The following is a 16,677-nucleotide window of genomic DNA, read 5'->3' on the forward strand; positions in this document are numbered from 1 at the left end:
TCTAAAATATAAAGGACGACCTGCAGCCTATCACGCCAAAGGCAGCTGTTCTCCTTCCATGTTTTGGGTAGTACGGGAAAGTCCAAAGAGTGTTCAAAGGGAAAGATGATAAGCCCACGAGCACGATGTAAATTCAGTATTTCCTAAAGGAAATTGATCTCTCACAGGTAAGAACTAATTAAAATAATCCATCAAAGCAAAATGGCAAATACTAAAGATCGCAAATAAAATAACAGCTAGTACGGCAGAAATTATATTTTTAAATCTCACCTAGAAAACCAGTTACTTATATAGTGAAATGTTGTGTTAATAAAGTTGAAAAGATTTGCAGAAACACATTATTAAGATTTAATTCAAATTCTAGAACCAGCTGATCAAGCAAACTTTTCCAAAGCATCTAAGAATATTCATTATCACTTCAGGTTCTTCATGTACCCTCCCTTTTAAAAGCTCTCTAGCTGGGAATGGTGGCTCACACCTGTAATCCCAGCACTTTGGGAGGCCGAGGCAGAAGGATTGCTTGACTTCAGGAGTCAAATTAAATCACGTTTTTCAAGATAGACTTTTAATTTTCCTTGAGCTGATTCATATTAAAACAAAAGCCTTAGAGAGGATTTAATAATCACCTCATTCCAAAAAAGGATTTGAGGTAGCAAGAGAAACTAAGTAGAGTTTATAGCTTTAAGGTGATTATAATAGTCAACATTTAATGGTGTAGTAAATGCTGCAACTTTTACGTTGCACCAGACCACATCGATATTAAAAAAGAAAAGAAAAGAAAGAGGCAATGACTCACTGAGTGAAGTCTTAGGCTTCATAATTAACTAACTTACCTATGTATCTTCAAACTCCTCTCTCATCCAATCCACCTTTTATGTGAAGTTCTGACAGAGTAATTTATTGCCCCCTCAATAAGCTATCTAACTACATTTTTAAAAAATTCTGGGTCGGGCGTGGTGGCTCATGCCTGTAATCCCAGCACTTTGGGAGGCTGAACTGGGTGGATCACCTGAGGTCAGGAGTTTGAGATCAGCCTGGCTAACATGGTGAATCCCCATCTCTACGAAAAATACAAAAAAAAATTAGCCAGGCGTTGTGGTGGACGCCTGTAATCCCAGCTACTCGGGAGGCTGAGGCAGGAGAATCGCTTGAACCTGAGACGCAGAGGTAGAAGTGATCACGCCATTGCACTCCAGCCTGGGTGACAACAGCAAGACTCCATCTCAAAAAAAAAAAATTCTGAAGTCGTTACAACACAAACCTGTACTTTACCTCCAAAGATTGCCATGGTAATTTTAATTATTCCTCCAACTGATCATGTTTAAATGACAGTAAATACAATGAGACACTATCAAAATTTCCGCCAATCTCAGATCAGAACAAAATTTTAGCCAGCCCCTTACCCACCTCCTATGCCACCCCAGCCAAACAACTTTCTCAGGCCATTCTACTTAGTCTAAAGCAAAACATCTTATATTTCAGCACCTGGGATGGCCTTGCCAGGATTCGAACCTGGATCATCTGTATGGTCAGACAGAGGCTTCCACTGAGCACAAGACCAGCTTCGGGTGCAGATCCCTTCCTCACAATTAAAATTCTGAAACGCCAGACATTTTCAGAGAACGTAGTTTGCAGAGAGACAGGTTTTACTAGATACTAAAAAAAGAGAACTCGGAAAATAAAATGAACATAAGTATCAGGCTACATGTTTTACAGCTAAAAGACACTTCCACATGTACCATTTCCTCAGATCATAATCAGTTTGTAAAGTGGGCAGGTAAGGAGACTGCCCTAATTTTTTACAGATGAAGTTACTGGAGATGTGTCAGAGACAGAACTCTTCTAATAAGACTGGCCTGCTCAAAATCGTAAGGAAAACCTGGGGTGTTTTTAGAACTTTACCTTGGCATTTTTCTGGATTGGGCAAAGCTTTGGACTTCTTTTGGGGCAAATTTATTCGAGGATCCCCAACTGTCAGTCCCAGAATAGTACCTGCCGGAATTTCTGCTGGTGATGTTATTCCTTTAACAACAACAAAAAGAACAAAAACAACCAAAAGAAGCTTACAGAAGGTCATTCATAATACATCTATATTTGTTTGTATTTTTAAATCTTTCAGATTTTCCAATGAAACATTTTTCTTGGACTAATTACTTAAAAGCATGTATTCCCTCTCTTCCCATTGATACTTTTAGAGAATAAGTTAACATTCATAAAGAATGAGGTTTCTCACAAAAAAACATGAAGCCAACATAAAAAAAAGGTTCTTTTATGAAATGAACACATATGCTTCTATCAGTGATAACTATAGCAGCTATGAGCAAAAACACAGTTGTGTGCAGGTAAGTACAGAGTTTAGGTCAGTACCTGGCGTATGCATTTATCTCCACTATCAGAATGCCAGTTACTTAGAATATGAACATCTCATTTGTTTGTTGTTTCATGACCAGGCATGAATATAGTGTTTATTCACTGAGTTCAGTCCCTCTCTTACTTGGTCCTCTTGCTGTGTCACAATAGCAGCAGGTTAAAAAGCAATACTACACGTTGGAGGCCCAACTGCAAAAGGCTCTTTTAGCCCCCTTCCCTCCCCAACACAACCCGGTCTTCCCTTTGTATACCTCCCAACAACTCGAAAATGGCTTCTTGTCTGCAATGAAGGGAAACGCTGTCAGGATTCTTACAGGTTTCTATCCACCAGCGGTGAGGTGTCTCCTCTGTGTCCTCTCCCACCTGAAAAACAACAACCGCTATTCACCGGGCGAACAATGAATCCACCCTCATAATTTTGTCATGGTTGTGATATCAGCCCCCACTCTTTCTTCTTCTGTGTGTGGAAATGAATGTGTTATGGGGTGAACCAGGGAAGCTGCCACTATACTTAACATAGTAGTTGATACCAGACTACTCTTTCAGTTAGCAGCAAGGATATAGTATTACACTTCTCTCAAGATTTCACATGAGGAAAATCATCTATGGCTTTCATAGACTAACTCACTAAGATACTTCACACCCAGTCTCTCCAGAGCACAGTACCAACAAAGGAGGCCTCGCTCCTCTCTTACCTTTTTTTATTTTTTTGACACAGTCTCACTCTGTCACCCAGTCTGGAGTGCAGTGGCCCGACCACGGTTCACTGCAGCCTCAATCTCCCAGGCTCAAGTGATCCTCCCACTTCAGCCTCTCAAGTGGCTGGGAGCTGGAACTACAGTCACACGCCACCATGTCCAGCTAATTTTTTAAACTTATTTTTTGTAGATACATTGCCTCACTATGGTGCCCAGGCTGGTCTTGAATTTCTGGGCTCAAGCAATCAACCCACCTCAGCCTTCCAATGAGCTGGGATTTCAGGTGTGAGCCACCGCGCCTGGTCCTCTTCCACTAGAGCTAACTTCATCATCTCCAATGTAAGCAATAAAATGTTCCTCACCGAAGGAAAATCAAACCAGTACCTCTTGAAGAACTCTCCAGATAAAGGATATACTACTACTACAGTATTCCTAGAAATGTTTATCTTTTCCACATGGAACTAGGAATTGAGGAAGATTTCAAAAAGCTCTTCAAGTATCATGTGCATGGCAAGAAGGGAATCTATAGCCACAACTCATGCTGAAGTTCATTGAAGTAGGATGTGCACTTACAGATCCTAAAGAAGCAATCATGGCCGGGTGCAGTGGCTCACGCCTGTAATGACAGCATTTTGGGTGGCCGAGGCAGGCGGATCACTTGAGGCCAGGAGTTGGAGACCAGCCTGGCCAATATGGCGAAACCTCTACTAAAAATACACAAAAAATTAGCCAGGTGTGTTGGCTGGCGCCTGTAATCCCAGCTACTCAGGAGGCTGAGGTATGAGAACTGCTTGAACCTAAGAGGTGGAGGTTGTAGTGAGCTGAGATTGTGCCACTGCACGCCAGCCTGGGTGACACAGCGAGACTCTGTCTCACAAAAAAAAAAAAAAAAAAAAGCAAAAGCAAAGGTACCATTTACTCACAGAAACTCAGGTAGCACAGCTTAGTGGTTTACAGTACAGGCTCTGGAACCAACTTCGTAGGTTCAAATCTTTGCTCCACAACTTATTAGCTACTACGGGGCACCCTCTCTGTGCCAGGCATTGTGCTAAGCACTGGGGAGAGAGTAAAAAACAGGACCAACCCTATCCTCACCCTTATGAAGCTCACAGTCGTGAGAGACACAGACATTACATAAATACACAAATCCATACATACAAATTGAGGAAATTTGCAAGATGCTCTGAAAACAACAGGAGGGATGTAGTTTAACTTGGGGGATCAGGAAAGGATACTAGAGGGAAATGTTAGAGACTGAAACCTGAAGAATGAGGATGGTTCAGCCAAGCAAAGAGTGGTGGAGGCAGAATGCTCAGTAGTTGGAAGAAAAAAACAGGTGCAAAAGCTCTAAGGGAGACAAGAACTGACATTCTAGAACCTGAAAGAAGGTCAGAGTGGCTGAAGTGTAGAAGGTGAGAAGAAATGAGGCCTCAGAGGCAAGAAGGCACAAGATTACGTGGGTCACATTGAGCACTTTGGATTTTATCTTAATTATAATGAGAAGCTATTCAAAAACTTTTTATCAGGAAGCAACAAGAGGTGAATAAATTATCAAAAAATCACTCTGCCTCCTGTGTGGAGAATGGGCTGAAAAAGAGGAGGAATGGAGGAAACTTAAGGTTCCCTCTAGAATCCTTTCCTGATCCCCTAAGTGTTCAGGTAAGAGACAACACTGGTTGAGAGTAGAGCAGAGGCAGTGAAGATGGAGAAAAGTAGCTTTGGTATTTTAAAAACTTCTAAAAACTCAGAATCTATTCAGCTCTATCATCATATTTGACCATGTCAAGTCAGTGAGAGGCACAGGCATTGAAAAGTTAATTGCACTAAGACCAGAAAACAAACTGGACCTGAACCTAGGGTACGGATTCCTAATCTAGTCTCTATGCTAGCCACTTGCCAATAGAGCTACTCAGACTTAATTTTTAGTTAATTAAAGTTAAGTAAAGGTATAAATTCAGTCCCTCAGTCACTCCAGCCACAATTCAAGTATTCAGCTGCCACATGTGGCTAACGGCTATCGTACTGGACAGCACAAAGGAACATCATCCTCACAGAAAGCTCTACTGGAAGTTCTGCCCTAGACATAGTGCTCTTAACCTTTTTAGGGATTCTAGAGTCCTAAAACTAGCCCCAGAAAACCAGCCGGGTGTGGTGGCTCACATCTGTAATCCCAGCATTTTGGGAGGCCACAGTGGGTGGATCACCTGAGGTTAGGAGTTCAAGACCAGCCTGGTCAACATGGTGAAACACTGTCTCTACTAAAAATACAAAAATTAGCTGGGCCTGGTGGTGCGCACCTATAGTCTCAGCTACTCGGGAGGCTGAGGCAAGAGAAGCGCTTGAACCCGGGAGGCAGAGGGTGCAGTGAGCTAAGATTGCACCATTGCACTCCAGCCTGGGCGACGGAACGTGACTCCATCTTGGGGAAAAAAAAAAAAAAGAAAGAAAACCTACGTGGCACAAGCACAAATGCACAAAATCTGGCACACAATTTCAGGGATTTTAGAGACTCCCTACCTATGAAGCCGAAGTTAAGACCCTCTACAAGGCTCATAGCTACCAGAGCAGTCTGTATTTAAATAAGAACAGTCAGTTTACTGATCATATCCACTTAGTTGTGGTCTTCTAGGAGAAGTGAAAGATAACAAAATCTTTGATAATAAGTAGGGAAATAAACATCTAAAAGCCATGGCCCAAAATGTTACCAAATTATATATTAGGTTTCACAAATTTGACAGGAAAAACATAATTAGAATAAAACACTACCATCACTTTTACTCTTACAGTGTGGACAGAAGCAGCTTTTATTGCTTCAGTTAGGATGGAGTGGGAAAGTGGCCCAATCAGCCGGAATCTGTTCATCTCCATCGTCAAATCGCTGAAAAAGAAAGAAGATCTTAAAATGGAAACTTCCATCACACAACATCTGTGCCACTGACAAAAACAGAGCAAGTTTTCACTGAAAATATTCAGTAGGTTCAAAGTAAATTCAACTCATACCTGATTACAATGCCTGTGGTTGGAGAGATCCAAGCGTATGGTAGACATGGATCTCTAGTTCCATCGCCGATAATTTTTTTAATTGGTTTAGCATTTTCTCCATCATCTTTCCTTTTTCTTTTCTTGCCAATTTTCTCATCAGGCAATTCAGTTTGGCTGTTTTCTTGGGATTGTGTCAGAAGTGGGTCAGTGAGGCAGACAGTTGATTTGACGGGTTCCACGCACTGGCATGCTGCTTTTATTTCCTCTAAGATATCCTAAAAATATATTTAAATATTCACTTTAAAATCCTGAAATTTAAATATATTATGACAAATTTAGTTGGGTTATGTTTTGTTTTGTTTTTTTATCGCTTTAAAAATTAACATTTTTGGCCGGGCATGGTGGCTCATACCTGTAATCCCAGCACTTTGGGAGGCTGAAGTGGGTAGATCGCCCGAGGTCAGGAGTTCGAGACCAGCCTGACCAACATGGCAAAACTCCATCTCTACTAAAAAGTACAAAAACTAGTTGGGTGTGGTGGCAGGCACCTGTAATCTCTGCTACTCAGGAGGCTGAGGAAGGAGAATCGCTTGAACCTGGGAGGCAGAGGTTGCAGTGAGCTGAGATCATGCCATCGCAATCCAGCCTGAGCAACAGAGCGAGACTCCATCTCAAAAAAAAATTCACATTTTTATCCCTTCACAGATTAACTTAAATTAATCACCAAAAAGCTTTTTTGGACCAGGTGTGGTGGCTCACGTCTGTAATCCCAGCACTTTGGGAAGCTGAGGCGGGAGGATGGCTTCCGCCCAGGAGTTTGAGACCACCCTGGACAACATAGGGAGACCTTGTTTCTACACAAAATAAAAAAATATTTAGGTGGACACAGTGGCATACCCCTGTAGTCTAAGCTACTCAGGAGGCTGAGGTAGGAGGATCACTTGAGCCCAGGAAGTAGAGGCTGCAGTGGGCTATGACTGCACCACTGCACTCAAGTCTCAATGACAGAGCAAAACCCTGTCTCAAAAAATATATATATATTTTAACCTAATTTTAATTTTTTAAAAAAGCGTTTTGAGGTGTTCTGAGTAGTGCATGTCACTTTAAACAAAAAAAAATGAAATTTAAAATTTAAAATGGGTTAGGGCTGGGGTTAGGGGTAGGGTTAGTCAAATATTATGAAAACAACATGATCACTCTGACTAAATTTTTTTTAAGTAGTGAGTATGCTAAAGAAGGGAAGCTAAGCTGAATTCAGTGTGAAAAATCATCAGAAGTACTCAGAAATAGCTTTTCATTATCAAATAGGCTCCAATTAGCACCTAGATACTAGTGAACCACTTCAGTCATGGTAGAAACATTAGTTCCAATTCAACATTTCAAATAATTAGCATAAGGCTGGTTTTTATCTCTACTTCTACTTATGACTTACTAAAAATATAAGAGGTCAGGATTAGTTTCATTTTTTTTTTTTTTCAAGACAGGGTCTCACTGTCACCCAGGCTGGAGCACAATAGCACGATTTCACCTCACTGCAACTCTGCCTCCTGGGCTCAAAGCAATCCTCCTGCCTCAGCCTCCCAAGTAGCTGAGACTACAGGCGCATGCCACCAATCCCAGCTAATTTTTGTCTTTTTTGCAGAGACGGGGTTTCACCATGTTGCCCAGCCTAGTCTCAAACTCTTGGATTCAAGCGATCCAATTGCTTCAGCCTCCCAAAGTGGGGGGATTACAGGCATGAGAAACCATGCCCCGCCCTCACTTCATTCTACTTGAAGAACAAGTTCTGGGGATCTAACGTACAGCATGGGTGGTGATGGATGTGTTATTTGATTGTGGTACACAACATGTACATCAAATCATCATATTATATACTGCGAATATATTTGCTTTTTGTCAACTAGACATTTTTAAACACAAATTTTATAAGTTTTTTAAAAATTCACTTCATTCAATATTCACAGAGCCTCCCATATACAAATATCAGACTATCAGACAAATCTTTACACTATGTACATTTCTACAGTATTGACTTCCAGCTGTAATTAAAAATGCAGTTTCAGAATAATAGGAGCTAACCTGAAAGATTATACCTGTTTAAGGGTTGGATGCAACCAGATCCACAGCTGCCTGCTCTCAGAAGTGTCACCAGGGGTCCTCTGGGACTTCCAGATAAACGTAACAGGCCCAAGCATTTCTCTGGGATATTTATTCACCCGATAAAGCACAAGGCTCCCTTGGCGCTTTCCAGACAAGCAGTGAACTGCTGCAAACGTCAGTCCTGACATCAACAAAAGCAAAATTCCATAATTCCAGGTATTGAGACTGCAGTCCTATTTCCAGATAGCCACACTGTCATTCACTGTCTGCCTCCATGAGAGGTGAAGTTTTGGTTGTGAGGATTGCTCAGATCAAAGCCTGGCACACAGTAAGTTCTCAACAAATATGTGTTAAATGAATAATGAGAGCTTCAAGTTTCTTTCTGTCAAGTTCACCCCACCAGAAAAATGACTCTTTAGAAATGATTTAAAAGCCAACCCAACTGTTCTTAAATTAATATTTTCATCGGGAATGATTAGTGTCTCACACATTTTTCTATATGTTTGAATTCCAAAATGCTTACAGTAGACACTTCTTTATGAAAGGAATAAATATATAAAGACTAAAATAGAACTCAGCTTTAAAACAAGTTTACCTGTGTCTATGCTACACATTCCAGAAAGTGCCTTTAGTATTTCTTCCTCTTTGCCTTTCAACTCCAAACAACAGTAGTAGGATAAATCCTGCACAAAGCGGGAGACACAAGTACTTAGGAATTTACACAGGCAAAACTGCTAAGAAGCCAAAAGCCACATCACAAAACCTTTAGAGGCTTAAGACACAAAACAAATTGCTAAAGCTATGTTCTCATATGTCAAAATCTAAACCTTCTCCTGCCCAATGGTTTAGGGGAAAAAATACCTAAACCCGTCCATTCCTGTTACCTTAGCAAATATTTTTAAACCAATCCGAACCAAAATAAAAATGAATCTCCATTTAAAAATGTAAGTTACAGTATCCTACCTTTTAGATAATCTACGTTTTATCCCATATTCATAGACAGGTTCTATGGAAGGTATATAACTGTTGCTTCTAAGTAAAGAACCGTTCACCCCCAAAATCTACCTAAGATAAGAAACCAGAGTAAAATAAGGAAAACAGTAATGAATTCTGAAAAATTATGCTCAGGTTGCTCAATTTGGTTAGGTAATTCAGGACCTCAAGATTACTTAACACTAAGCCTAGAGATACAATATTGCAATTAATCCATCCCATATTTCTCCCATGCTCAATCTTAACCATGATATGCAACTTTAAGCACAGTACAAAGAAAGTAAAAGTAATAACATAGAATTTTAAGTAAGATGAAGAGAGATCAAACTAAGCTAATGAAATCAATGTTAAAAGTTTCAATAGTTATAGTATCCATAATCATAATAACAGTTCTAATAGTTTGTTTTGTTTTGTTTTTGAGACGGGGTCTTACTCTGTTGCCAATGCTAGAGTACAGAGGTGCAATCACAGCTACAGAAATCTCAACTTCCTAGGCTCAAGCAATCCTCCTGCCTCAGCCTCCCAAGTAGCTGGACTACAGGTATGAGCCACCACACCCAGCTTTTTTTTTTTTTTTTTTTTTTTTCAGAGACAGAGTCTCACTATGTTGCCCAGACTGGTCTTGAACCCCAGGACTCAAGCAATCCTCCTGCCTCAGCCTCCCAAAGTGCTGTGATTCTAAGCATGAGCTGCCATGCCTGGCCTGTAATAGTTAATAGTCATTGAAGGGTTACTGAGTACCAGCAATGAGTTAACTCTTTACATGAACTGTCATTTAGTCTTCCTCACAACCAGATGTACCAAGTATGGTTATCTTATCTGATAGACAAGGACACTGTGACACAGAGATTGTTACTTGAACAAAGACACAGAGTCATTAAGTGGAGAAGCCAGCATTCTAATCAGGCTCGGTGACCTGCCAAACCAACCCTTCTGCTATGGCACCTTTAAGCAGTTTCAGTGCACTCAGCAACTAGAACTAAAAGGCAAATTATAGCTATGATTCTGACAACACACATTAATCAATATGATCACTCACACAAAGAAATCTTCCTATCCAGTGACCAGCTCTCAGCTGTCAGTGGCCAGAGGAACCTCACCCAAATGTGTGCAAACAAGTGACAGCAGAGAATAATGGTTGAGAGTGTGGAACCCTGGAGTCAGGCAACTGGGCTCAAATCTGAACCTCAACACTCATTGGCCATATGGTCATGGGTAAATTACCTAACCTCTCTGTACCTCAGTTTCTCCATCTGTAAAATGAAAATAATGGTAACTCCTTACCTCATACTATTGTGAGGATTAAATGAGTAAACACATGCAAAGCATTTAAAACTGGGTAGGGCGTATATTAAGCACTCACTAATATTTGTTATTATTACTTATTATTTTTATTACTTAGGGCTGATCAAATTTTTAAAAAAGTATCTAATAACTTTAGCAAAAATTCTGCCCAAAATGAAAAGTAACTCATTGGCAGAGGACAGTGGAAAAAGCGCAGGCCAAGGGAATCAGCCACCCAAGTGCTATGTAGGCCACCAACAAGCTGTGTGAGCCCAGGCAAGTCACTTCATCTCTCTAGAACCCAGCTTCCTCAATGTGAATGAGGAACTTGACTATAATCTATGATTTCTGCTGCTGAGTTCTCAAATTAAAGACTCCTAAAAGGTGCTCTTATTCACTTCACACTCATTATAATGACTGTGATCAAACAAATAAATAAGTAATAAGTACTGACAAGGATGAGGGGAAATTGGAACCCTTGTGTATTGCTGGCGGGAATGTAAAATGATACAGTTGCTATGGAAAATGGTAAAGCAGTACCTCAAAAAATTAAACATAAAATTACCATACAATTATCATATGATCCAGCAATTACACTTCTGGGGATATACTCAAAGGGACTGAAAGCAGGGATTGTAGTGATATTTGCATATCCATGCTCACAGCAGCATTATTTACAATAGCCAAAAGGTGGAAGTAAGCCAAATGTCCACTGACAGATAAATGGATAATCAAGATATGGTATATACCTACAATGGAATACATCTTCAGCCTTAAAAGGGAAGGGAATTCTGACATATGCTACAACATGGATGAATTTTAAGACATTATACTAAATGAAATCAGCCAGTCACAAAAAGACAAATATCGTACGATTTCACTCCTATGAAGTACCTATAGGATCAAATTATTGGATAGACAGTAGAATGGTGGCTGCCAGGGGCTGAAGGAATGGGGAGTTAGTGTTTAATGAGTACAGAGTTTCAGTTTGGGAGGATAAAATGGAGATGGATGGTGGTACTGATTACACAACATAAACATACTTAATGCCACAGAACTGTACACTTAAAATGGTCAAATGGTTTTGTTATGTATATTTGACCACGATTTTTAAAAAAGATTCTTGTATTGCTTACTCTCAAGGGGTATCAAAGGACACCAATAATAATCGCTTTCAAAATTTGGCCAAGGCCATTCTGCCATTGAAAGATAGGCCCTTCTGCAAAGAACAAATTTCTAAATATGTATTGGAAGAAATAGAAAGCAATTGAATTAGCTACGGAGAGGAGGGAACAATCAGATAAATACTATTAACAGGCTCTAAAATAATGTGTCCTCTCAAAGCTTTTAAAATTTAAAACATCCTATAGCATCCCACTGACCCATAAACACCTAGACCAGCATTTTGAACACTGTTCAGGGTACACAGTAGATTCTGAAATATCTGTTATTGGTGAATGACTGTTAGATTAATCTATAGTGAATAAAGCTTGATATGATCAACGAGACCTGCACGATCTGGTTCCTACTCTTTTCTCCAGCCTAACCTCGCCCTCATGTTGCCTTGCTCTCCTCTTCATCTCTGTCACACAGAATTGATTCCAGTTCTTCACTCTCACCTGGCTTCCTTCTGCCTTCCCCCTCTCCCATCTTATCCCTGAGAGCTCAGTTCAAGCAGCACTTCTAGGGGATGCCCTCCAGTGTGATGAGCAGGTTAGAAATGCTCATCATACTGTATGCTTTTCCCTTACAATCACATATCTGGAAATCATTTGATCAATGTCAGTCACTCCCCTAACTATAGGCTGCCTGATCTCCAGTATCTGGCAAAGGACCCGGGCCTTATGCTCAGGAATCATTTTTCCAATGAATAACCACATAAACGGGGCTTGGCATACCATCAACTATTCTAAAGGTCTCAATAGGAAAGGATCAAACAAAAATAACAAGAAAGCCCACTGGGAAAGCTCACCTGCAGGAGGCACCGGTTTGTCATGGCTCGATAGCAGGCTCTGTGGCTCTTGACTGTTGGCCTCTCCCCAAGGCAGTAGCCCCACTTCCTGACCATGTGAAACCGCTTGGCATGCCAGATGTGGGTTTCTAACCAAATGTTCTTCTTTTGTCTACGGTTAAATTCTAGCGTCCGGTTCATGTGACATCTTCGAGCTTTATGGCATTTATTTTTTGAATGTTCTTTTTTCTGATGTACAGCTTTCTCCGCCTATAGTTTCAAGAAAAGAGACATATCCCAGTTTGTAAGAATCTCAAAACAGAGTTAATGGTTAGGAATGCAAACAAATAACTTTAGATTAAGTGGAATATTTTGTAGATCCCATTAGTTTGCTTAAATTGTTAACTTGGGGCCGGGCGCAATGGCTCATGCTTGTAATCCCAGCACTTTGGGAGGCCAAGGTGGGCAAATCACGAGGTCAGGAGATCAAGAACATCCTGGCTAACACGGTGAAATCCCGTCTCTACTAAAAAAAATACAAAAAATTAGCGGGTGTGGTGGTAGGCGCCTGCAGTCCCAGCTACTTGGGAGGCTGAGGCAGGAGAATGGTGTGAACCCGGGAACCGGAGCTTGCAGTGAGCCGAGATCGCGCCACTGCACTCCAGCCTGGGGGACAAAGCGAGACTCTGTCTCAAAAAAAAAAAAAAAAAAAAAAATTGTTAACTTGGTTTCTTCAATGTAAGTAGAGAAGGAAGATATATGGCTATTAGTATTAGAGGGCAAGAAAGAAGAAGTCAAATGTTAGCTTCTTGTTGTCATTTTAACCTGTAGAACTGTAACTAAAACCAAAAACTTAAGACCAAAAATAATATAAGTGAGGAAAATCCACACATTTCATTTCAGTTAGGCTACAGACAGACACATGCTGAATGCTATCACTGGCAAATAGACTTTACATTTAAATCCAGAAAGTATAAAATTCCTTGTTAGTTTTCCCTCTTGAACTCAAACCCCACCACTAGCATAGCAATGGTACATAGAAGGCTGCTCAATAAATAGGTTTTAAGCCAATTAGTAAAGACATTGGCTTAATCTTAGAATGTTCAAGTCTAGAATTCTGGTGAAGCCAAAACACAATTAGACTTGCACAAAAATTAAAACCCAGTTCAAGTTTTCAACTTTGAAAAAGTCAGAAAGCAAATGCTAAGCATTGATGTTGCTTTTTTTAACCTTCCTACCCCAAGCTGGCCACACTCCAAAAACACAAATCCAAAACTACTTGGTAAGAGGGTCAGGTTTTTTTTACATTTGGGAAGGGAACATAAACTATTCAACATCCTTACAAGAGAGGAGTATCAAATGCTGTATTTCAAAGCACCTGTAATAGCCAATTGTCTGTTAATTTGGCTTGGAGGGAAGCAGAAGTTTGGATAATAATTAAATCAAATATATGCAAAACAAAAACAAAAACCATGAGGGTGTTGTTTTCTGAGGTTTTTGTTTGTTTGTTTTCTCTTTAGACAAGGTCTCACTGTCGCCCAGGCTGGAGTACAGTAGCGCGATCACAGCTCATTGTAGCCTCAGCCTCCCCTGGCTCAGGGGATCCTCCCATCTCAGTTTCCAAGTAGCTGGGACTACAGGCACACATGCACCACCACGCCCAGCTAATTTTGGGATTTTTTTGTAGAGATGAGGTTTCGCCATGTTGCTCAGGCTGGTCTTGAACTCCTGGGCTCAAGCAATCTGCCCACCTCAGCCTCTCAAAGTGCTGGGATTACAGGTGTAAGCCACCATGCCCAGCCTTGGTTTTCATTTTTAATAAATTCTATTAGGTCAATACTTCTCAATTTCTTCTAGGAGTTACTACTCTAAACATTTACACTAAGTGGAACTCCAACCTCTTTCTGTGCAATCTCCTGTAACCGTCTGGGAAGACGTTTGACATTGTGGCTCATGGCTCTTCGTCGCATGTGCCGTGGCAGAGTCTGGAAAACCAGTGAATTTGAAGACTTCTGGGTCACAGCTTTTAACATAGCACTGATTTCAGCAGCTCGTGCTTGAGCAAAAGTAGAAGCTGTTGAAAGAATTGACAACGTCATTAAACACCAATCTTGAATTAACGCTGGAGAATAAACAGGCTGCTGGGGAAATTTAAGTGAATTCCTCCACCAAGAAGGCGTAAAGAGAGACCAGAAAGCACATCTAAGGTATGTACAAGGAATACAGGGTTTAATGTGGTAGTGTGGTTGGGGATTATAGGGTGAAGAACAGAAGAGGCTGGAAAGGGCCTGGAGACAGGCCCTTTAAATAAAGGTTTGGTTGCCATTAGTGCATATGCAATTTTCCATCTTTGGAGAATGCCATGCTGAGTATGGATGGCATATGTAAAACAAGACAGGCGTGGGGGCTAAGACAAAGAGGAACAGTTCACAAAGACTTGTAAGAAGACGAGTAAGAGACAGGGAGAGAAACTGAAGAAGTGAGAGCCATTAAGCCCAAGGAAGCTCTGGTCAAAGTCCAGGCTAGAGGTGAGAAGGATCTGAAGTGGGAGGAGGAGAGGAGAGGCAGGGGAGGCAGAGCCAGGACAACAAGGAGGTCAGTTTGTTGCTGCACTAGACATGAAGAGCTCAAAATACAAGCAAACTGCACTTCTTTATGAGTACCCACCGGTTATATACTTGGGGATCTCCTGAGACGTGCCCTCGGGACCTGCTTTCCATCCTCCCTTTTTTCTAAACATCCCTTTGGAGGAAGACTGCTCATTCACATCAGGGTCAGGCAGAGAGTGGGGGTTGACTCTGGTTTGCCACTGTCGTGAAGTTCCAGGATGAGGCTCTAGTATATTTTCAAAAAGAAACATGTCACCTTTATCAGAGATAAAAATTATAGTGGAGAACTAGTATTTGTTGGGTGGCAACACTGACCGTGTTTTCAATCCTATAGTCACCCTGTAAGGTGGCTATTACTACTTATTTTTAAAGAGGAATCTTAAGTAGGAAGGTGAATTCACTTGCCTGAGGTCACAAAGCTAGTAGGTAGCACACAAGGTAATCATGTCAGGATGACATATAAAGGACCCTGGATATAACAGATACAGGGGAAATTTTCTCCTATAAACAGTGCAACATGAATGTCAAATCTAAGCTCCCTGGTATGGTCTGAATGCTTATGTCCCCCAAAATTCCAATGTTGAAATTCTAACCCCCAAGGTGATGGTATTAGGAGGTGGGGCCTTTAGGAGGCGATTAGGTCATGAGGGTAGAGCCTTCATGAATGAGATTAGTATCCTTATAAAGGAGTGCTCACAGAGATCCTCGCTCCTTCCACCATGTGAGAACCCAGTAAAAAGGTGATGTATATGAAGCAGAAGGCAGGCCCACACCAGTCACCAAACCTGCTGGCTCCTTCATCTTGGACTTTTCAGCCCTCAGAACTGTGAGAAATACATTTGTTATTTATAAGCTACCCAGTAAGATACAGGTTGAGTATCCCTCATCTGAAATAACTGGGACCAGAAGTGTTTCAAATTCCAATTTTTTTTGGATTTTGGAATATTCATACACATATAAAATGAGGTATCTTGAACACAAGTCTAAGGTATCTTAGAACACAAGTCTAAAGACAAAATTCAATTATGTTTCTTTTACCTTATCACTCACAGCCCGAAGGTAATTTTATACAATATTTTTAATAATTTGTGCAGGAAACTTTTTGCACATTGTATACTTGAAGCATCAGAAAGCAAAGGTGCCACTATCTCAGCCACCCTGTGGACAATCTGTGGTTGGCTGGCATCAGCACCCTTCCTGACTCGGAATCTATATGCTACTGATAAGAAATCACTTTCTCACGCTGATTCACATGTAAGTATTTAACAGTAAAAATTACATGCCATTTTATTTGTCTTTGCAGGTGTGCTTAGGTGGTGAAATCTAGGAGTGCTTGGAAATATTTATATCCCAGCTGAAGGGGGCTGGGAACATCTGTTTTCCCATGGGAATGCTGAATAAACTGTGTGTTATATGCCTGCATTTCGACTGTGACCCATTACGTGAGGTAGGATGTGGAATTTGCCACCTGTTGTGTCATGTCAGTGCTCAAAAAGTTTTGGATTTTGGAGGATTTCAGATTTCAGATCTTTGGATCAAGAATGCTCAACCTGTATTTTGTTACAGCAGCCCAAACGACACTCCCTTAATACTATAATCCACATGATTGTATACAGTATTTTATCCTAATTCTCCACCACACTCAAATTGAGAGCTACTATACTAAATAAATAACTAAAAGCAAAGTTCC

General features: G+C 40.8%; 1 protein-coding gene across 2 annotated transcripts in view; it reads right to left on the reverse strand.

Moving 5' to 3' along the window:
• LOC105476088 (POP1 homolog, ribonuclease P/MRP subunit) overlaps positions 1-16,677 on the reverse strand; it is a 43,653-nt gene that overhangs the window by 17,550 nt on the left and 9,426 nt on the right. For both annotated transcript variants that reach the window (XM_011731734.2, XM_011731735.2), the window contains exons 3-11: positions 15,046-15,213; positions 14,277-14,452; positions 12,400-12,648; positions 8,746-8,833; positions 8,144-8,331; positions 6,069-6,325; positions 5,853-5,946; positions 2,622-2,733; positions 1,903-2,022 (exon numbers count right to left, since the gene is read on the reverse strand). In XM_011731734.2, the coding sequence (XP_011730036.2) occupies positions 1,903-2,022; positions 2,622-2,733; positions 5,853-5,946; positions 6,069-6,325; positions 8,144-8,331; positions 8,746-8,833; positions 12,400-12,648; positions 14,277-14,452; positions 15,046-15,213 (1,452 nt within the window). The remainder of the gene's footprint in view (positions 1-1,902; positions 2,023-2,621; positions 2,734-5,852; positions 5,947-6,068; positions 6,326-8,143; positions 8,332-8,745; positions 8,834-12,399; positions 12,649-14,276; positions 14,453-15,045; positions 15,214-16,677) is intronic.

Source organism: Macaca nemestrina, chromosome 8, assembly GCF_043159975.1.
Source record: "Macaca nemestrina isolate mMacNem1 chromosome 8, mMacNem.hap1, whole genome shotgun sequence".
Taxonomy (NCBI): Eukaryota; Metazoa; Chordata; class Mammalia; order Primates; family Cercopithecidae; genus Macaca; species Macaca nemestrina.